This window comes from Ostrea edulis, chromosome 2 (assembly GCF_947568905.1).
Source record: "Ostrea edulis chromosome 2, xbOstEdul1.1, whole genome shotgun sequence".
Lineage (NCBI taxonomy): Eukaryota > Metazoa > Mollusca > Bivalvia > Ostreida > Ostreidae > Ostrea > Ostrea edulis.
The window spans coordinates 106,523,402-106,547,179 of record NC_079165.1 but is presented as its reverse complement, the minus strand read 5'-3'; the positions used below and the strand labels follow the sequence as shown (position 1 = coordinate 106,547,179).

Genomic DNA, 23,778 nt, shown 5'->3' with positions numbered 1-23,778 from the left:
CCCCCAAAGGGTTTAGGAGGAGTTGCGAAGATAAATTAAGTTAAAGGGACAGACGGACTGACGACAGCGGTATAGCATAATATGCCTGCATTTTTATGAGGGCGAATAAAAATTATTGTTGTGACATGCAGTTTTCCGGACTTTTTTCTAAATTAACGCCTTGAGATATTGAACTGATTTTTTTTGTATGCAGATGTATATTGATGAGTTACAGATCGAGTTTTGTTCTTGTTCATTGATTTTGTTGGAGTTGTGCCCCTTTAACATAGAAATTTTTTTCACGACTGTTAAAATATATAAAGGATTGTTGTTGAGTTCTTCATTGTTCTAAATGCGTGTAACATACAATCTGAATACCACATTCAATATGCTATACTTTGATGGATTTCCTATATGACTTTACTGCAAGTGGGGGCATTTGTGTCGTGCAGACACATCCAGTTTGTTTTTACCAAGAGAAGGTCATGATAAATATTTGGGATCGTGATACAACAATTTTAGTGTTTTTCATCATTATAATCATTCAACACTTACTTACTGGGCATGGAAATTCAAGGACAGGTGAAGACAATGATCAGATCAAGAAAGACACCTATACTAATATTCAGAGGTTCAAAGGTGAAGGTCATAATGAAATATTGAATGTAGGGTTGTGTGAAGTAATTTATCTTCAAACACCTTTTGAATCTTGTAATAAAAATGCTGACTTTAATATTGTGTACCAGACTTAAAGACTTGATGCAAATCTGTAAGATATGCAATCTAATTAAAATCAGACCAGTTGGAGGAGATCGGACGATACGTGTATTGTATTGTCAGCAGTTAGAGATCGTACGATACGTGTATTATCAGCAGTTAGAGATCATACAATATGTGTATTGTCAGCAGTTAGAGATCATACGATACGTGTATTGTATTGTCAGCAGTTAAAAATCATATGATACGTGTATTGTCAGCAGTTAGAAATCATACGATATGTGTATTGTATTGTCAGCAGTTAGAAATCATGATACGTGTATTGTCAGCAGTTAGAGACCATACGATACATGTATTGTCAGCAGTTAGAGACCGTACGATACGTGTATTGTCAGCAGTTAGAGACCGTACGATACGTGTATTGTCAGCAGTTAGAGACCGTACGATACGTGTATTGTCAGCAGTTAGAGACCATACGATACGTGTATTGTCAGCAGTTAGAGACCGTACGATACGTGTATTGTCAGCAGTTAGAGACCGTACGATACGTGTATTGTCAGCAGTTAGAGACTGTACGATACGTGTATTGTCAGCAGTTAGAGACCGTACGATACGTGTATTGTCAGCAGTTAGAGACCGTACGATACATGTATTGTCAGCAGTTAGAGACCGTACGATACGTGTATTGTATTGTCAGTGTGATATAGCGATACAATTATAATATAGATATATTATATTTCGATCTTGTAAATAACACCAGTGTTCTACCACTACAAACGACATAAAACCAAGTTAATAAAATCATGACAACTGTACTGTGATACGTGTCATATCGTGAGGTACCTAACGAAACTCAGCTCCAATAATCTCCCTTTGATTTTTAAGAAAAAAAGTATAGTCATAACAAGTCATCAACTGGTTTCATGAAACTGGAGACCAACACCTCGAGGTTAAAATTACAGAAGATTCTCATGAGTGGATACCACGTGGTATTCAACAGAATCTGCATCCAAAAGTATAAACTGGAAGAAATAAAACAGATCACCAACACATCATCAGAATGCAGTGTTAAATATATCTTGTATTAAGTCTCTATACAAGACATCAAAAACTACACCTAATTCTTGTATTCACATATATATTTATTTAATTTTTCAGACAATCATACAGCATCATAATAAAAATATTCAACTGTCAGACATTCATAACTTAAACAGTAAACAAGAAATAATCATTCAAAATTCCTGTAAAAACATTTTTCAGACGAAAAAAATTATTACAATGTTTCTTTAGATTTGCAATAGCATGTTATTGTCTGTCTGTGGGTGTACATGTCTGTAGGTCTACATACATTGTCTGTCTGTGGGTGTACATGTCTGTCTGTAGGTCTACATACATTGTCTGTCTGTGGGTGTACATGTCTGTCTGTAGGTCTACATACATTGTCTGTCTGTGGGTGTACATGTCTGTCTGTCTGTCTGTAGGTCTACATACATTGTCTGTCTGACATACATTTTCAATTTTTCAAAGTGCCTGGTTTTTTCCACATCACCAAACTTGGATTTCTAGTGCTCTTGGAGATGTGATGAGCTACGCAACATTTTTAAAATCAAAAGAATTACAATTGTGTGTCATCGTCTCTGATTTGCCAAAGCCCTTGTGTAATCCCAAGGAAATGTTGTTACTTCTTGGAGTTATTTCAATATGGCCTCTGAACAAAGTCGCCACCTACTGATCAACGGTATAGCAAGTCTCCAGTTTTTCCAGTCGTTACATGCTAATAGTATTGTCTCCAATGACGGGATTGTAATGTACGTGAACAAGTAATTCTGTTCCGTTCCTTTGAAGAGAATCATTTCCTGGAGTGTGAAGAGGAGCGGTGTGGATTTAGTCAAATTCTAATTAGCAGTACAGTACATTAGATTCAGTCCAAACAATTTCATAAACTCTTTATTGGCTGGCAAAAACAATCATTTTTTTCTCTGCATGCACTGACCGGATGTCAAGTTCCATTTGCAGAAATGAGATTATTTTTCTGAGTGCCAACATGGCCATTGTGGATTTTGTTGCACTGTAGGAACCTTATTAATATGAAAAAATTCCCAAACAGCTGCATAAATGTCTCTCAAATCCACAGAAACTGTTGTTAGTTTTCAAAGGTTTATGAAATCCCAATTCAATCCAACCACCAAGCCTGGGATTGTACACAGAAAACCCTTTATATCAAGAACAGTGCTAAACAAAATAATTAAAGATGACACCAGTCTAGGTAATCGGGACAAGATGCTGCTCTTGTGATCATCATTATGGCCCATAAGCCTCATCAGGAAAATATAAATAAAGCTTTTTGTCTAAAACAGAAGAACATTTTCGACTGATAACAAAAAACGTCTAAAATCATAGTATTATCTCCCTAAAATATTCACGGTACACTGAATATCATCATAAACAACCATACATACATCCAATCAGTGTCACGTATGAACACATTTTGTTCCATGATGCAATTAATTTATAAATTAGAATGGACAATGTCTAATCTAGTAAATAATGGCTGAGTTTGTAGAGGACACACACACAGTAATTATTCCAGTCCCAGCGACCAGTTGATGCCCTGTACCACAATGATGATGATTGGCTGCCAGGCGACGAGATATCGGATCCAGTCCAGCAAGTTACCATACAGAATGTCTGGCCGGTCCCAGCTGTGAAAGGTCAAGGACAAACTAAACAGAAGAACTGTATGTGGGTCTCCAATACTGCACACAAATTTTACTTCTGCAGATTTATTGAGTGTTCGCAATGAAAACAGCCACTGCCGTAATTTATGTTGAGATACCGTCGTAAGACAGAGTGAGATATCTGCCGTGATTTATGTTGAGATATCGTCATAAGACAGACTGATGTCTGCCATGATATGTTGAGATATCGTCATAAGACAGACTGATATCTACCGTGATTTATGTTGAGATATCGTAAGACAGAGTGAGATATCTGTTGTGATTTATGTTGAGATATCGTCGCAAGACAAAGTGTGTGATATCTGCCATGATTTATGTTGAGATATCGTCGTAAGACAAAGTGTGTGATGTCTGCCGTGATTTATGTTGAGATATCGTAGTAAGACAGAGTGTGATGTCTGCCGTGATTTATGTTGAGATATCGTCATAAAACAGAGTGATATTTGCTGCGATTTATGTTGAGATATCGTCGTAAGACAGTGTGATATCTGCTGTGATTTATTTTGAGATATCGTCGTAAGACAAAGTGTGTGATATCTGCCGTAATTTATGTTGAGATATCGTCGTAAGACAGAGTGAGATATGTTGAGATATCGTCATAAGACAGATATATGCCGTCATTTATGTTGAGATACCGTTGTAAGATAGTGTGATATCTGCCGTGATTTATGTTGAGATATCGTCATAAGACAGATATCTGCCGTCATTTATGTTGAGATATCGTTGTAAGACAGTGTGTGATATCTGCTGTGATTTATGTTGAGATATCGTCATAAAACAGAGAGTGATATTTGCTGCGATTTATGTTGAGATACCGTCGTAAGACAGAGAGTGTGATATCTGCTGTGATTTATGTTGAGATATCATCGTAAGACAGTGTATGATATCTGCTGTGATTTATGTTGAGATATCGTCGTAAGACAGAGTGAGATATCTGCCATGATTTATGTTGAGATATCGTTGTAAGACAGACTGTGATATCTGCTGTGATTTCTGTTGAGATACCGTCGTAAGACAGAGTGTGTGATATCTGCTGTGATTTATGTTGAGATACCGTCATAAGACAGACTGATATCTGCTATGATTTATGTTGAGATATCGTCGCAAGACAGACTGATATCTGCTATGATTTATGTTGAGATATCATCGTAAGACAGACTAAGATATCTGCTGTGATTTCTGTTGAGATATCGTCGTAAGACAGAGTGTGTGATATCTGCTGTGATTTCTGTTGAGATATCGTCGTAAGACAGAGTGTGTGATATCTGCTGTGATTTCTGTTGAGATACCGTCATCATACAGAGTGTGTGATATATGAATAAAGTATGGATGTTTTCCAAGAGGTTGTATCTCAGGATGTAAAAGATGAGATTGAATCAATATCAATGCTTATTCCAATCGAATACATCTGTTCATAACTGATTGTAGTGTATTAAATGTAAACCAAAATCACGATGGTTTTGTATTTTCATCAATTTCAGTGGATAAAGAATTAGTTAATACTTGTACTATTCAAAACACGGGCCGTGTTTTGAATAGTACAAGTATTAACTAATTCTAATTAAACTAATTAAAATTTAAGACCAATAGTTCTGGTTGCAGATACTGTATCACAGTCAAATTAACATTTCATAACTAATTTTAGTAATATTCGTCATGAATTAATATGATACAGTTTGAATTCTCTTTAAGATATGGAAAAAGATACTCTGTACATTTATAGGTTAATGACAGAATATCGGGAAATATACCTATCTTAGGTCATTGCAGGGATGTCCATATTTTCCAGTACTCCGTCAATAACCTTTCCGTAATATATTTTTTAAATTCTATACACTTCTATCTAATTAAATGCTAAAAGTACACGTTTATTTCCATTGTCAGCAGCAGACAGAGTGATTGTATCCATTACCATTGGTAGCATGTGATGTCACAATCACTAAGCTATGTAAGCAGACCTAAAGACCATATCTTAGAATCAAAATTTAGTCTAAATTTAAAATATAACTAACTTTTGAAATAATTTTCATAAACAGAGAGAATTTTCAGCATCTGATTTTTTTTTTTATAAATCAACAGGGTTTTTTTCAAACACATGTACTAGATAAATCTTGAGGTACAAGTAATTAAAATTTTAACTTCAAAAGTCATTTACTCAGTTTACAGTCAGAAGGCCAGATGTGACATCACAATTTAGTTAAAGTAGTTCCCAGGCATTTAAAGCGTGGGCTTTTTATGTCTCTGTAAAACATGTAATAAGATAATGATGAATAAATTGTAAGAAAGGATACGGGCTAGGAAACATCCGCTTGAGATCAACCTTCTCTTTGCAGTACGGACACGTCTGCTTCTTCCCAACTATACACCAGCCTCTTATACAGAACTCGTGGAATCTGGAGCAGTTAAGGAAAACAAAATCTGTAACAACAGGATAGGTCGGTATCAATAGGCTCTCAGGGGCCTACCTCTGTAACGTAACAATGGGATAGGTCGTATCGAGAGGATCTCAGGGGCCTACCTCTGTAACGTAACAATGGGATAGGTCAGTATTGAGAGGATCTCAGGGGCCTACCTCTGTAACGTAACAATGGGATAGGTCAGTATTGAGAGGCTCTCAGGGGCCTACCTCTGTAACGTAACAATGGGATAGGTCAGTATTGAGAGGCTCTCAGGGGCCTACCTCTGTAACGTAACAATGGGATAGGTCAGTATTGAGAGGATCTCAGGGGCCTACCTCTGTAACGTAACAACAGGATAGGTCAGTATTGAGAGGCTCTCAGGGGCCTACCTCTGTAATGTAACAACATGATAGGTCGTATCGAGAGGCTCTGAAGGGCCTACCTCTGTAACGTATTAATGGGATAGGTCATTATTGAGAGGCTCTCGGTGGGCCTACCTCTGTAACGTAACAATGGGATAGGTCAGTATTGAGAGGCTCTCAGGGGCCTACCTCTGTAACGTACTATATTACTCATCAACAAATGCACAACAAACAGGCAAGTCACTATATTACTCATCAACAAATGCACAACAAACAGGCAAGTCACTATACTACTCATCAACCCTGCTGCAAGTGGATAAAAAGATAAACTTATCAATTCTAGCTTTACATAAATCCCCCTTTCATGGTTTTCAACTCCATATAATGATAAAATCTATATTAGCATCTAATATAAAACAAATTACCCTAAGGTGCATTACAAATGTAAGAAGAGGAATGCAACAATTCACGATTAAATGAAATTAGATGTCAGTATGACATAAAATCTTATATCTGTAAAATAATCAAAATAAAACACAATTATTAAGATCAATAGCTGAAGGCTTTTTGTTCGTTTTGTTGTTGTTGTTTTTTTTAATGTAGAGCACTATGCAAAGTATTAGAAATTATAATGAAATAAAACATTAAGAAGATTTAGAAATTTGCAATTAAAATCGATCATTGAGACCCACCCCCCCCCTCCCCCCCAATAGAAGATGATTCACCTACATTTCATCAACCGTCGTAAGATGGCTGAAATATTGCCAAAACGGCGTAAAACCATAATCAATCAACATTCGTCAATTTCTGGTAATTTCCTACTTCTCTCAAAGAAATAATTCACTCTGCAATTGTTCAAGGTTAGCAGCTTCTCCATGACGGGGATGGAGAAATAAACAAAAGGATACATATGATCACAGCCTAATTTACAGGTGGCCTCGATGACTGCGTCCTCATTGTTCATAACTAGAATGGGGTTTCCACAGATTCCGCACACATTCGGGTCCAGTCTCTTGCCAGGAAGTCCTGTTGGGGTGTAATACTGAAAAACATAAGCATCGAGTTAACTTTCCACTGCAAACTTCATAATACAACACTGAAAACATAAACATTACGATGACATTTCACTTCAAACTTAAAAAAAAAAAACACTTTGAGATACAGTGTCCATGTAATTTAGAGATATCGAGGGTAAAATCCTTAAAGAATAAGCGGTTGGGACTTCCGAATCACTTTGACATATCCCTGGTATTTGAGATATCGATATCGAGGGTAAAATACTTAAATAATAAGTGGTTGGGACTTCCGAATCACTTTGACATATCCCTGGTATTTGAGATATCGATATCGAGGGTAAAATCCTTAAATAATAAGCGGTTGGGACTTCCGAATCACTTTGACATATCCCTGGTATTTGAGATATCGATATCGAGGGTAAAATCCTTAAAGAATAAGTGGTTGGGACTTCCGAATCACTTTGACATATCCCTGGTATTTGAGATACTGAAGTTCACTGCACTAGTATGCATTAAAATAAAAAAAATACTTTCCAGTTTGAGATGAAAACAAATGCGAATTAATATACCATTAATGACTGTACAACTAGAATCTGTACAATGCTCAGTTTAACAGGATAAATGATGATTAAATGACAGAAGTTGTAACTTACCCCGATGTGTGTTGCCATGGTATCTGAACACACCTCGGCAAAATCTCTTGCTACTACTCCAAAATAAAGTCCATAGAAAAGAAGTAAAAGTCCAAAGTCCATCGAGACTTGTGGTTTTATTAATAAGATAAGATTTAGTCCTAATAATGTGAACATCACTGACATATATCCCACAATTCCTAGAAAATAACTGATTTTGTAAATCACCAGGAACCACTTGTACACCAACCTGTCAAAGAAATCATTTGCATCGCTTAATTTTTTTAAATAAAGATTAGTGTTTACTGGTGAAAAATACCAATCCACTCCGTCGTTATACACTTGATGAGATTTTCTAAGTATCGTAAATGTAATATTGTTGAAAAGTTAAAAATGAAAAGCTCTTTTCTCTATAAAGCATGAAGGAATCAATCATAAAGAATTAGATATTCATTCCTACACCTCTCTGCTTTTTGTGACCTTGATCTTTAAGACATTACCAAGATTCTGATTGCCCTTTGACCTTGATCTTCATGACATGATTTTCATTGACAGGCAACCAGAAACTCGTGTCCGTAAGCAATCCACGCAAGAGTATGTGTAAAATTCCAGACGTATTTTAACATAGAGATGGCCATCAGAGCAATAGATTATTAACACAAATAAAAATACGAGCAATAGATTATTAACACACACAAATAAAAACACGACAAACGACCTACCTTGGCGTACTCCCTGAGATTGGTTTTCTGGTGGCTTTAAATGCGATAAATCCAGTAATGATAGAAAATATAATCCAAATATATATAAAACGATGCCATCCAAACTTGAGACAGAACCCCACAGGAATCAACCACATTCCCAACAAGGTGGCTCTCTGGTAAAAAAAAAATAAGACATTTTCAACAAAATATTTTGGAAAAGATGAAAATTTTCTATCATAGTACACGATACATATTTTCAAAAAAAATTTGATTGACTTTGTTTGCCAAGTGTTTGTGACATATGAAGAGTGGACCAGTTTGTCTTAGATTGTTGTGGATAATGTGTAATGTAATTGGCCTCCCAGTTTTTCATAATTATGGAAAACAACAAGAGGCCCATGGGCCTCATCGCTCACCTGAGTCACCTTGGCCCATATTTGAAGATTTTCACTATTTATATTCACATGTAAAACTTTGATCACTACCATGGCCCTAATCTACCCCCAGGGTCCATAATTTTTATAAACTTGTATCTGCCTATGCCAGGAAGCTTTCCTGTAAATGTAAACTTTTCTGGCCCAGTGGTTCTTGAGAAGATTTTCCTATATGTTTGTATGTAAAACTTTGATCCTTTATTGTGCATCTGGATTGACAATATTGGTGGAATTCTGTGAAACTTACTTGGTATGATTTGAAGTGTCTCTGTTTCCACTGAACCAGTACAATCTGAGCAACGACCAGTGTGGCTATCAGAATCAACACCATCTCCAGGTGCATGGCCTCGTGACCACGGTGTTTCTCGTGCAATCTCTGATGCTCGATCCTGCAATATCGCATCAAGCACACATTTTAATACACACATCAAAAACTTCAAACTTCTACTACAGGGCCCTCTCTGACATATTCATGAAATTATCTCACATTATCATCAGTGTGTGACTAACATTACCCATGTCAGACAATTATCTCACATTATCATCAGTGTGTGACCAACATTACCCATGTCAGACATTTATCTTACATTATCATCAGTGTGTGACTAACATTACCCATGTCAGACAATTATCTCACATTATCATCAGTGTGTGACCAACATTACCCATGTCAGACATTTATCTCACATTATCATCAGTGTGTGACCAACATTACCCATGTCAGACATTTATCTCACATTATCATCAGTGTGTGACTAACATTACCCATGTCAGACATTTATCTCACATTATCATCAGTGTGTGACTAACATTACCCATGTCAGACAATTATCTCACATTATCATCAGTGTGTGACCAACAATACCCATGTCAGACATTTATCTCACATTATCATCAGTGTGTGACTAACATTACCCATGTCAGACATTTATCTCACATTATCATCAGCATGTAACCAACATTATCCATGTCAGACATCCTTGTGAGATTTTTCTGTCTCGCACTGCTGCGGTGTCATACATTTTCTATAGTTCATGTTACATGTACAAGTAAAATAATTGGTATTGGATTCTTCAAATTTTGATTTGACATAGCTTTCTGAGGGACAGCCTTGGGTTTTTTAGTTTATACCTGCAAGTGTACTGTATATACTAGCCTATAAGTCAGATTTTTGGGAGTTAAAAATTAGTCCAAAACTCTATATCCGACTTATAGGTGAGTCCTAAGAAGATTAGCATTTTTCTGGACAGCGTAGAGTATTTTTTAAACAACTTCGTACTCCGACAATTACCATGATTAACTGGACATATTATATTATTCATGCATTCTAAGATTATGGATAAAGTTAGTACAAGTATTTACATATTTTAATTATCTTATTCACCGTAAGTGTATATTACAGAAATTGATTTGTTGATAAAATTAATAAATATCAGTGCATTTCACTAAATATTATTTGAAACAGAGGTGAAAACGTTAGAAATTGTCAACCGATTCTTGAAAGAAGTTTTACCAACTTATAAGCGGGTCAATGGCAAATCCCTCCAAATAGCCTACAAAATATACAACCGACTTATAGACTAACCGACCCATAGGCGAGTATATATACAGTAAACAATTTTCAGGTATGCTCTTTCTGACTATATAATTAGTTTTTACACTCAAAATGAGGATTTTAAATCTCAAAACTCCTGAATTAATACACTAAACTCTAGATGAAAACTGAGAAAAATAATCCTTAAGTGTTTACTTGAGTGAGATTGGGAAATTAAACCGAGGGGACAAGATTCACTGTCTAGGACTCAGCAAGCCTTATCTAGACTGCAAATCTTGTCCCCTCAGTGGAATTTTCCTATCCCATGATCGTACTAATAAAGGATTCTATTAATCTTGCTAATTCATATGCCTGAGACAAGCTTCATCTACTACATTAGGCCCCAAAAAAGTGTGTTTCCGGTTACCCAATCGACCCTACTGCTGAATTCCCGACCCTAAACTTTTTTTTTCACAATATCGGTGAAAAATTAAAAATTCCAGAAATGTTATCTTGTTCTTTCCGGATACATCTCTTTTATTATGAATTGTAATGGCGGCGCATTTGTTGGCAGTAACGAGTTATCTGTTGAATATCTGTTGTATATATGCTGGCCGTGAGGGTTAATAAATGCCAGCACCTTAAAACAGATAAAAACACAATATTGTGCATTGAGAACAGGTCACTGTTAGATGTTTTTATTGAAAATCATGGAGAACTGCTGAAGGGCTTTGAACTGACGGTATCCTGCAACACCGCTCTGACCGATACACAGAATAGCACATCATTCGATGTCCAACCATTAATACTCTTGATATGTTTTCATTCAGTTTCATGTATTGTTTCATTCTAGTCAATATAGACAATGAACCATGGATTTCTTTCTCATTGAGCTTCATATAAAATGAAAAGATATGGGATAAGAGTCATGGAGACCACACTATTTCTACAAAAGTAGAACAGTATGTCCATATCCATTCTTTTGAGCAAATATTGGGTGAAATACACAACCTTAAGTACACATAATTCAAATCTGGCAGATCTATTTTTAAAAAAAAAACCAAAAAAACCCTACCAACCCTATTTCAAAATTTCATGTAATAGGAAACACACATATTTTTTTGTTTTGGCCTTAGGTAAATATCTTCTCACCTCCATCTCTCTTTTTCTGGTAATTTGGCAAGTTCTTCATCTGACTACAAAATCAAGATTTCAGGATTAGACATGTATTATTAAAATTCAAAGAGACACCCCATCAAGAAACAATCATTGTTTCACATGTATTAATCAATACATAAAATGATCTTTCTCTCTCTCTCTCTCTCTCTCTCTCTCTCTCTCTCTCTATATATATATATATATATATATATATTTTCACTGTATATATCCAACAGGTGACACAGATTGAATCATTCCTTGAAATGCTCTTCCTAGTGGTGAAGAATACATAGAACGAACCTGTGTATGCACTAGCTGAAAATGTTCCTTGGAATACTGAGGAAATTTCCGGGACACACCCATGATATAAATCCCCATCCATAACCCGTAACTATAAGCAGACGTGGGACAAGTTAACCGACACACTCCTAAGTCTTTGTGAGTAAACTGCCACTGTGTAACAGCTGGGACAGAGACACACTGATTGAACAATATTTAATCAATCTCCATCTTTGTTCATCTTACACACAGGGATGTAATATATGAATTATCATTGAAGGTCATCAAAAACACCTCTAACCTCGTTCAAGAACACAACATTAAGCATTCAGGAGTCTTGTCGTATACAGACATTCTTGACAAACATCAGAAATATCTCCTCCCAAAAGTGGTCAGTTCACTGAATTCTCAATAAACTGACCACCCCACTACACTAGACACTTTATTCAGGCTGGTCGCTTTATAGAAATTTTACAGTATAATCAATAATGACAATAGAAACTCAAACCTAATTAAACCCGGTAAACAAAATACTAAAGATAATCTGATATGATATCAAAGACAAAATAGGCCCATATTTGACTTAATTAACAAAATTTCAGTAATATTTCCAGATTCATCTCTTTAATATGCAAATCATTATATACCTGTGTTTTTCATCAACCCACTCCGAAACAATCATCGATCATCATAGAAAATTCATTAGAAATGTAATAAACTTATCAGTTTGATCAGTTTGACATCAATCTCAACAGTCATTTAAAGGAAATGGATAATTCTGGGACACCACATATTTTAAGCACCAGGACTCAAAATTCATGACCATTAAAAATAGTCCGAAACTGCTGTGCATGACCTAAAATCGAGTACCTGTAATCTCACCACAATATGTAGAAAAGATTCTCGAGTACCTGTAATCTCACCACAATATGTAGAAAAGATTCTCGAGTACCTGTAATCTCACCACAATATGTAGAAAAGATTTTTATTACCTGTAATCTCACCACAATATGTAGAAAAGATTTTTCATTTAAAATCAATTTTCCCCTTATCTCCTTGTTAGGACAGATTGCATTTATATCATTTGTAGGAAGCTTGTGGTGTCTGGTTAGATCCAGAACACTCTGAATTTTATACTGAGCGTATTTCTATATTTTTTTTTTTTTATATATATAATTTTTTATTTTTGTACACATACCGGTATATCAGATATACAATAATATTATATCCAGAGAAGAAGGGGAAAAAAAACAAAGCATATGAGCTGAAGGTATGTGTGGTTTGAGAAAGAAAGAAGAAGAGGAAGAGAGAGAAGTTAAGAAAACAGAAGGTTCCATCGATTCCATTGGGCATCAAACTTTTCCTTTTTACCATTTTTATACGAAATAAATTTTTGAGTTTCATAAAAAAAATTCATTTGTGAAATTGCAGCACGCACACTCAAGGACTTCTCAGTGCATCTTGCTGTGTACACATAGTATTTAAGCCATAAGACAATAGTGTTTTGTATTAGACTATTATTTTCAATAAAACCAAGAATGAAAGATTTTTTTGTAATAGCTATCTGTAAATCAGTCTTATCTTCTAAAAAAAGCTCAAATTCTGCTAGGAATAATTGTAAAAAATCACATTCCCACAGAATATGTTCTATTGTTTCCTCTTCAGAATGACAATGATTGCAGTACTTTGAGTCAATTTTTTTGATTTTGAATAAAAAAGAGTTTGTAGCTAAGATTCGGTTTATAATTCTGTATTGAAACCATTGTATTTTGCTATCTTTTGTCACTCTGAAGGGTATTTTATGAATTATTTTCCATTCTTTAGTGTCAACTTCCAAAAGCTCACTCCATTTTGTTTTGCCTGATGTGATTGAGGTATTTTGATTTAAAATTTCATAAAAAAGTTTTGATTTGTTGCATTTCAACACTGTATATATATTTGACATAATCAATGGATTTGTGAGCTTTTTGATAGTTTTGTCACATCCACAATTTTTCACCCAAGCCTTAACAGCATGAATAATGCTATTATATTCTTAAAAATTAATCTTTGTATTTGGATAAGTATTGCAAAATGATTCAAAACCAAGAAATGAACCATCTTCACTGATTATATCATTAAGTTGTCTGATGCCGCTGTCAAACATTTGTTTATTATAAAATGGTTTTCCACCAATATGAATATTTGGGTTATAAAATAGAGGTGCATCGGCAGCAACATCAGACTCTTTACTAAGGTTATGCAATGTAAGCCATGATTTAAATACATCTATCCAAAATTTATTTTTCAATGTTTTCAAGAATATTGTAATGTATTCAATTCCACAGTTCACTAATTTGCTTAAGTCCAACTTTGGAATAAAATGTTCCATCCCTCTATTTGAAAATATGAGATATCTTATCCAAAACAACTTCATAGATGCTATGAATGCCATTAGGTTTACCATTCCTAAACCCCCATCTTCATATTTTTTAACAATGACCTCCTTTTTGACCCTATGTATTTTATTATTCCATATAAACAAGAAAAATATCTTTTCTAATTCCTTAAGGTAGAGTTCAGAAGGATTTGGGATTGACATTAAAATACGGTTTAATAATGGCAAAACCAATGTCTTAATAACTGTAATTTTCCCTATGGGAGTTAAAAACCTTTTCTCCCATTGTTTGATTATAGATTTGATCTGCACTAATTTTGGTTCATAGTTTAATTGTGGTATCTTATCTAATTCCATGTCAAAATGTATTCCTAACAAAGTAAATCTGGTGGTACCCCACCTAAGCCTGTAATTTGGCAGCAAAGTTTCATTACTATATTTTTTGGAACCTAACCATATTACATGAGTTTTTTCATAATTGATATGTAGTCCAGATATTTCTGAAAAATAATCTAAAGTTTTAAAAGTTTCTGCGAGAGATTCTTCACTGCCATCAAGGATAAGTGAGGTATCATCAGCTAATTGTGAGATCTTTTTTTCTACATTATTTACAGTAATGCCTTTGATATTCTTATTCATTCTAATTTGGATTGCTAATATTTCCGCACATATCAAAAATATGTATGGTGATAATGGATCCCCTTGTCTGCAACCTCTCTGAATAATGATTCTATCAGAGAGATTACCACCTTGATTGATTGCAGATGTAATGTCTGTATTAAAAATCGATACCCAATTCCTAATTGAAGGGCCAAAATTAAACAGTTTTAGCGCTTTTTGTATAAATGTCCATGAAAGAGTATCAAAGGCTTTTTCAAAATCAATAAGTAGTAATAATCAAGGTATATTTTCTTCTTCAGTATTAGAGGTGCGCGGTATTACCGGTATACCGATATTTTTCGGGTAGCGGTATGTACCACGGTACACGAGGCGAAATACCGGTATATTCAAGTCTGATAACTCTTAACAAAAATATAAAATTCAAACAAGAAAAAATAATTAAAGAAATTTGTGTACACAGTGACTCACTTTATCTACATAGATCCCTCGTTGTGATGTAATGAAAGATATGTCTAATAACTGCACACAATCGGTAAAACATACGAAGTATAAAACGCGATGATTTGATTATTAATGAAGTGAAAACAAATCAAAATTAAAGAAAAAAATAATAGAAAACATTTCATTAAGTAATTATTTTAATATATAAGGTAGATTATAAAAATTGTTATTATGTTGTTTGGTTTATGCGGGTCGAATACCATTTCTGCCTATTAGGCAAACCCCGAGTAAAATAAATAAAATAGCCGATGCAGACTTGTGTGTTCGAAACCACCGTTCTTCGCGCGAGTACAAATTCCTGCCGATTATGAGCGTCGAGTTAATGGGTTTGAGGTGCAAGAATGTAGGAATTGTGGTCGAAGAAAAGAACACATCCGTGCGCACATGTTCTGGACAGACGTATCCAGCATGTAAAAGTTCTCGCCATTCGCGACTCCAAGTCTAAGAACTTCTAGACTTTGAGATCGTGTCAAATAAATTCCACGTGTTTCCCCCTACTAGTTATTTTGATAGTCGTTCCAGTCAGTAGTCCAGTCACAGTCGATTCTAGTCATGATACAGAGAGACTGCTATATTGTATGTACAATATATGCTAACTTTTATGTTTCGATTAGACTTTTGTTCTGTTAATTGGTTTCAAAATAGATTTAAATAAGATATTTTCCTGATTATTTATATTTGAATAAATTAAATGCAATTTACAATCAATAAACTAATAACTGTTCATTATATACAATAAATCACAACTAAAATCCACTAAAATTGAATCTTAAAATTAAAAGATTAAATCTGCGGTATACCGTGGTATGTACCGCGGTATTTTGCAAATACCACGGTATACCACGGTACATTTATTTTCTGCGGTACCCAACTCTATTCAGTATAGTGCATTATATCATAAATAAGCCTTGTGTTTTCTCCAATATATCTGTTGGGGATGAAACCTGTTTGATCTTGATTAATTATTTTGTCTAAGTATCTTTTTATTCTATTCGCAATACAGCCCGATGCAATTTTATACACAGTATTCAACAAAGTAATTGGTCTCCAATTCTTCAAATATTGTCTCGGCTTGTCACCTTTTGGTAACAATGTAATAATACCATGTCTTTGTGTAATAGAAAGACAGTTATTTTTGTACCCATAATTAATAGACCTAACTACAAAAAGACCAATATACTTCCAAAACATTTTGAAGAATTCCGCAGAAAAACCATCAGATCCTGGGGATTTGTTTGATTTCATTTTGTAAAGGGTATTGGAGGCTTCCTCAATAGTAATGTTACCTTCTAGTGATTCAGATTCTTTATTTGAAAGTTTTGGAACATCTTCAATACCAAGATCATTGTGAAAGTCTATTGTGTTTAAATTGCTTTTCTTGTATAATTGTTCATAGAATGTTTTTGTTTCCCTTAATATTTCTGATTGTTTATAAATTACTGTCCCATCATTACACTCTAATCTTGGTATGATTTTGCTAGTGAAATTTCTAGATTCTAACGTACAAAAATAATGTGATGGTTTTTCTCCTTCTTCAATCCATCTAGCTCTACTTCTTACATAAATACCATGCAACTTATATTACTTACTCTCTATATTTTTTTTGTCCCCCTAGCATGCATAGATTAAGAGAGGGGTCCGGACACACATTACAAAAACACACACATCCACCCTTGGAAGTATATACCATCATGATTTAAGAAAAAAATTGAGTTAAATTATATTTGTGTGCCAAGTAATGAAGACAACCAAATCACACTTAATTAAGTTCAAACTGTTGACAAGTAGACACTAGAATTGCTTTGTTTGATGCCTTCTTTCATTTTCAATTTACAGATAACTATTGATAATAACTTCTGATGTTATACATAGGCTAATTAATGTATACAATTACATATTACATATTATATATTCTGGATGATCTAAAATCTATAAATCATTTAATTTATGAAATGTATTCCATTTCTTCTCAAAAACATCTACATAATCATCTTTGCATGCTAACTGCCTTTCTACTTTGTGCACATTTGTCCAAGTGGTAACAAAGTTATTTAACAAAGGCGGATTGCCTCTACATTTGCAACAATACACAAAGTACTTTAAATAATAATTAATCAAATTGATCATTTCATTTTCTGAGCTATCCAGCAAAAAGGTTTTTTTTTATCAACAACAATATTTACTGAAAAAAAATCCCTAAACCATGACTGCACATTCTTAAAAAATAAAACAACATTTTCACAGTCATACACAACATGCTCTATTGATTCCTTTTCTTTTGCACATAACGAACATAAATCGTTGTCTATTTTCTTTATTTTGAACAAAAATAAATTTGTGACTAAATTTTTTTGATTTATATGATATTGTAGCCACTGTAATTTTGTATCCTTTGTAATAGTAAAAACATTTTTATTAATTGTATTCCACTCTTCTTGAGAGATATCATATTGTATATCCCACTTCTTTTGACCTGTAGGTTTTTCTTCACTATAATTAAAAATTTGGTACAGTTTTTTCTTGTTTCTTTTAAAATACAGTGGAACCCCATTATTACGTTCCCTCTTTAATGCGTTAGTCCGCGTATTACGTTGGAATTTCAAAGCACAAAACCATTTCTTAACAAACCTATATAAAATAAACCTCGTTATTACGTTGTCCTAAAATGCCGGGACTCGGTATTACGTTGTAAAAATTCCGACGAAAACATAATAAACCCCTAATTATTCAATAGTGATTCTCAAAATAATAAGCCATTCACACCTTGACTGCCTGAGGCAGTCACCACGTAAATTTCCTGGTCTGTTTGGGGATTAGAGACGCTTGACTGATCACGCTTCGATAGATCTAGCGACATCAATACAGGTGAATACCCCGTATCAAAGCCAGTGATAAACAATTAAATAATGTTTATTTAGACATCGTACTCCATGAAATTTACTTCATTTTCATATTTTGATAATCAAAGAAATAAATTCTCAACTACCTGCATGTTCAGCATAGCGTGATTACCTTTGCTATTAAAACTCTATTTACGGACAGCTTTGGTACCAAACATGAAAGACAAGATTTATCATAGCAATGTTAAAACCGCTTGGGTAATTTCTTGGACTAAAGGTGTTCAATTAAAAATTTGTCCGTTGTTTGGACATGCAGCTGTCCTAAGTTATCGGTGGATTCGTGCACGACATTTACCTCAGTGAATATTCTAAAATCCCCTGATGTGCACGTGATTTTAGTGCCATCATTTAGCGTTGTAAATGAAATTTTCGTGCATCATTATATTTTTTTTTACGTGGATTGCGCTTAAATTGTTCTCCATGTTAATCGTTGGTGAGAAAAGTGGTAGGTATCGTGTGCATTTTGTGTCTATAGTTTTGTTGTTTTTTGGGTGGGATAACTGGGATTTTTGTAATTGTGTTGTGTATTATGTAATTAGCGAACTTAATAAAAACGATGTTTTTTTTTTTTTAATACGAATGTTGAATACGAACCGGAACGAGTTATTGAGAGAAATTTACATAAACGCATTGTTTTAAAGTTGAACAAAATGGCGGTCCAAACGAATGCAGAAAAGCAACGTTTATTAAAACATCCTTATGTATCCTACACCAGAAATAAAGAAAAGGGATAAGAACATGAAGAATTACGGACATTAAAGATAAGATGTAAATAAAACAAAGTATCATAGTCTTTTAAACAAAGAAACAGTAAAGATATATTCACACACCCCTTCACTATCGGATGATATACAATTTCCAAACAATATTTTTAACGGATTTCACTCGGAACGTTTATTACGTTGCCCCTGGTATTACGTTATTTTATCGTGACAAAATGGAAAACGTAATAGTGGAAAACGTAATAACAGGGTTCCACTGTATATGAAAGGGGCTATATGTATGGGAATAGTAGGTTCTTGAACTTTTATAAACTGGTTTATTCCATTAACTCTCATTGCTTTCTTCAATGCTTGTCTTAAACCAAAAAATTCCAAAAAATACGATTTTACTTTATACATTTCCATGAATTGATTATAATTCATGATATCTCCATTCTCATCTAACACTGAGTTAACTGTATATACATTATTTTCACACCATTCTTTCAGATATAAAGTTTTTCTATTTACCTTTGTTTTCATTGTACCATAAAACACTATTAACCATAAGTTCAGAAGATTTTTTTTCTCAAAATGACAAATTAACCATTTCCAGGATTTAATTACATCCCTCCAAAACATATACAAACTTTGGTATATTGAATAACATGGATATGTCAAAGTAATTCAGAAGTTCCGACCACTTTATATTCTTTAAGTATTTTACCCATAATATTTTGAATCCTTGGATATTTCGAAGATTTTTCTCAGTGGAGTTTCAGATAACGTAAACAAGGTTTCACTGTACTTCAATTTGAAATACAGTGAAACTTCTCCAAACCGGCCCCTCAGAAAACCGGTTCTCCCTCAATATCGGCCGATTTTCAAAGTCCCGGCAGAAATCTTAACATTTCCTTGCAAAGAAAGTCTTACAAAACCGGCCACCCCCGAAAACCGGACATCAGCCACTTTTTAAAGTACATTTGTTAACAAACATGTGTAATTTACCCTTAACATACCGGCCACTTTTTGAAGACAAGAAAATTTTGGACAGAGGTTGATCAAGATCGTCCAGGTATGCAAATTGACTGATCAACTGGCCAGGGGGAAATTATGGACCGGAGGTGTGAAAAACACTAGTGGCCTCTTTAAATTCTATTGTTTACCTGTGCTGTCAAGGGTGTTAATTGACACTTAGCTAATCCAAGAGACCCTTCCAAATTCTGTACAAAATGTAAAAAACAGTTAGGAACATATTGAATGAATGCAGTATCAAACGCCATATTGTTTCACCATACTATCGTATGGATATAAGCGGTAGTTAATAAAGAACAAACCCATGACTGTTAATGATAATTATTAAAAGACAGATTAATTTTCTTGGTTTCCATGGACTTAAAATGCCAAAGAAATAATCAGATTATAATTTCATATTTACTACTGTACTTTTTTTTAAAAACGTCAAAACAAAATTGTTAATGAAATAAGCGATGAATGTAAACAGAGTTTTTATAGGTAAGAGGAATTCCAATAATAGGCCTCTGTGTTTTCTTTATGTATCCCGTTATAGATTTTCAGTTTAAAATTAGATGATTTCAGTGAGAATATTTCTTGTAATTCATAATTACCTTTAGGTACAAGCGGACTAATTTAATCTCCACCGATAATTGATCATAGATCACCAGATCAAAGTGAACAGTACCTACTTTGTGAATATTGAGATCAAACGTCTATAATTGCTAAATTCTCGGTATACCGGCCACCCCTCTAAACCGGCCGTTTTTTCCGGTCCGAGAGCCGGCCGGTTTAGAGAAGTTTCACTGTACATGACGAGATTACTGCAAATCCCGCATCCACTGATTCAAAATCATACACTATGTTATTGCACTATATACCAGACATATGTAAGAGTATTTTACTGCATCAAAAATAAATGTCCAATGGACAATTATAGTTTATGGTGAGCAAGTTGATATTACTTTGAGATTAACAAACTTAAGGACCTGCAATTAGATTAGTCGGAATTTTCCATCACTAAAAAAAAAATCACTCGACTGTCAAGATTTACTCTAATTTTACCAGAAAAATCTGATGGTCTGTTGAGTTTTGGATTAACTGCTATTGCATTGTCATAAAGTCATTGACTTTGGTACCGTTTTGACTGTCACAACTCTATCCCTAATAAATTGCACATTAACTTATCAGACAGGAAAATGAAACATTACAATCAAATAAGTCTCTTTGCCTGAATACCAGAAAACATCACATGATGAAAACTTATGAATTAACGCCCAACATATTTTGTCTTCTAGGCATACTGATAGTTTATAAATTAGATTAAATTGCAGTATGTGTCGTGTAGGCATTTAACCTCCGCCCCCTTTTCTAACGTTTTAATGATCACTGATCCATAATGCTCAAATTTCAAGCCCTGATCAGTACACATATTGTTGAGAGAGTTCCTTATGTATGTTTTAAGGAAAAAATTCAATCACTATGGTATGGGTGGATAACGTTAAGTTTTATAAGTGTATAGGAGTGACCTGGAGTGTAGGACGTCTCCTCCTTTGTGGTATGTATATCAGGGATCAGATGCCTAATGGTGAATCACTGGGAACTGTCAGATACATCCGATTATCATGGAACAGAATTTTAACATTGAAGAATCAAGTATTTGCTAGAATTTAGAAAAATAATGGTGCTGAACTACAAATCAGATTTAATCACTGGCACAAGGGAAAAGCTGGTTAAATTTAACTGACAGTTAGCATCCAGTTAATGCTGTATAAATGTAAAAGTTATTGTCGAATATTATCTGTCAATTAATGTTAACTAACTTTTGTGAAACTGGGTCTAGATAACGGAGGAAATTCGAATTGTGTCAAATGATCGATTATTACATATACGAGATATTCTGATACAACACAAGAGTTTGCTGGGATTCTTGGTGTCCATTAAATGACACTGATTAGTAGAATATATAGAAATTATCTTACAATATTAAGATTTATAGGTGCATGATCATGACGTCCATGTCCGGCGTGATGGTGGTGCGCCATCTTGCCTACGTAAATATGTTACAGCGCCGCCTGGTTTAATATTGAGTAACTCGTGCGTCGTGTAATATTCAACCACAAATAATCACCATTTCAAATCATGTGGTTACGATGTACATTAATAATTCCAAAGGATTGTTACAATAGCCTGACATTTAAACTTTCTTCATTTATACGTCTATGTTGAAAGTGTCAGAAACTATTTTTAAATCAAAATCATATTTTCCTAAAAGTGATTCATTTGCGTTTAAATTCAATCTAATATATTAAAATCAGATCTTCTCTAACCATTACACTGGTAACAGTTAGAGAAGATCTGATTTTAATTAGATTGCGTTTAAATTGTGAAAAAATTTGCAATAATAGAAAATGACGGGGGATTTATGAACGTATTTGTGATATCAGTCATGGTTAGCTGCAATAATGTAGCCCTCTCTGATTTTTTTTTTTTTTTTTTTTTTTTTAGGGAGAGGGCTACAACTCCTTAGGATCTCCGTAATGGTGCAAATGCGGGAGTGATTCACTCCCGCAACATTTGCGCTCATTCTAAACATTTCCTGACTTTCTTTACGTAAATAAAATGATATTCTATGTTTCTTAGTCAATATATAAATTTACAACCTGCAACTTTAGATTTGTGAGGCTCTATTCTACCGTTTTCAACAATTTCGATAAATTCCAATTTCTCGATTCATATCTGTGCGCCATGTTTGATGTACTGAAGTTTCAACTTCCGGTTGTCAAGTCATTTGCATATGCCATATAAGGTGGTATTTACATCAATGGACAAGTATGGAGGCGAAAGCTATTTCGTCGGTATTGAGAAGGTTTGAATTCAATATCAAGTTAAAAACCGAACAGCAGAGTGTAAATTCTTTCTGCAACAATATGATTTTCCTTTCTTTGTCGGAATGGCTCGAGTAACTACATTTTCGCGCTGATTGTCAATGTTTAGGCTTTTCATTAGATCCACCTGCGAGATCTCGCGATAACAAGCATGGCGGAGCAGACGAAGAATTTTGCATGCTGTACATTATATTTAATGAAAAACACCTTTATTAGACATGCCCGAGCACAAAGTTGGTACTCCTTTTGGTGTAAACAACATTTGGGACTAAGACACAGAGTTTATTATCGGTTATTCATAAAATTATTTTGCACCATTACGGAGATCCTATGGAATTGTAGCCCTATCCCGAAAACGTCAGAATAAAAAAAATTTGGATAGGGCTACATTATTGCAGCTACAGTCATGGTAAATTCAGATTGTCTGCTAATTACATACAGCATCCTTGTTGCACAGTGCATTTTCAATCAGTAAATATGACGAGCCAATTCCAGACCAATTTCAATATAGAAATCCTTATCATGTGTGCATATGTTATACATGTGTATACTGTATCATGTACAAAATGTAGTTTTGATATTTAATTGTTAAAATTGATTTGTACAGTATATATCTTAATTATACTCTATGCACAAATTCAATGATGCCCAGAATTCATTTGTATACGTGGTTCTAAATGATAATGTTCAGTCGGAATTCACTAATCGTGAAGAAATGTCTTTGAAACAATACAAATTTTGCGATTACGAGCGATGTTACTAACATATACAATTAATTAGTAATCCGTGATAAGCCGGAGATCTAGATAAATTATTCACAC

General features: G+C 34.3%; 1 protein-coding gene across 3 annotated transcripts; it reads right to left on the bottom strand.

Annotated features, from left to right (window-relative positions):
* Positions 1-1,817: 1,817 nt before the first annotated feature.
* Positions 1,818-22,151, bottom strand: LOC125680707 (E3 ubiquitin ligase Rnf121-like). Of its 3 annotated transcripts, XR_008800391.1 has the most exons (9): positions 11,977-12,204; positions 11,671-11,714; positions 9,232-9,373; positions 8,569-8,723; positions 7,868-8,096; positions 7,107-7,240; positions 5,729-5,830; positions 2,114-3,401; positions 1,818-2,076 (listed from the first exon to the last, which is right to left on the bottom strand). XR_008800391.1 is itself a non-coding variant. In XM_048920427.2 (8 exons), the coding sequence occupies exons 1-8, from the start codon at positions 22,112-22,114 to the stop codon at positions 3,281-3,283; spliced, it is 990 nt and encodes a 329-aa protein (XP_048776384.1). In that variant the 5' UTR covers positions 22,115-22,151; the 3' UTR covers positions 1,818-3,280. The 3 variants fall into 3 exon arrangements, 2 of the variants coding, with proteins under 2 accessions (XP_048776384.1, XP_048776383.1); XM_048920427.2 differs by lacking the exon at positions 11,977-12,204 and adding an exon at positions 22,052-22,151 and having other exon boundaries at positions 1,818-3,401; XM_048920426.2 differs by having other exon boundaries at positions 1,818-3,401.
* Positions 22,152-23,778: the final 1,627 nt, after the last annotated feature.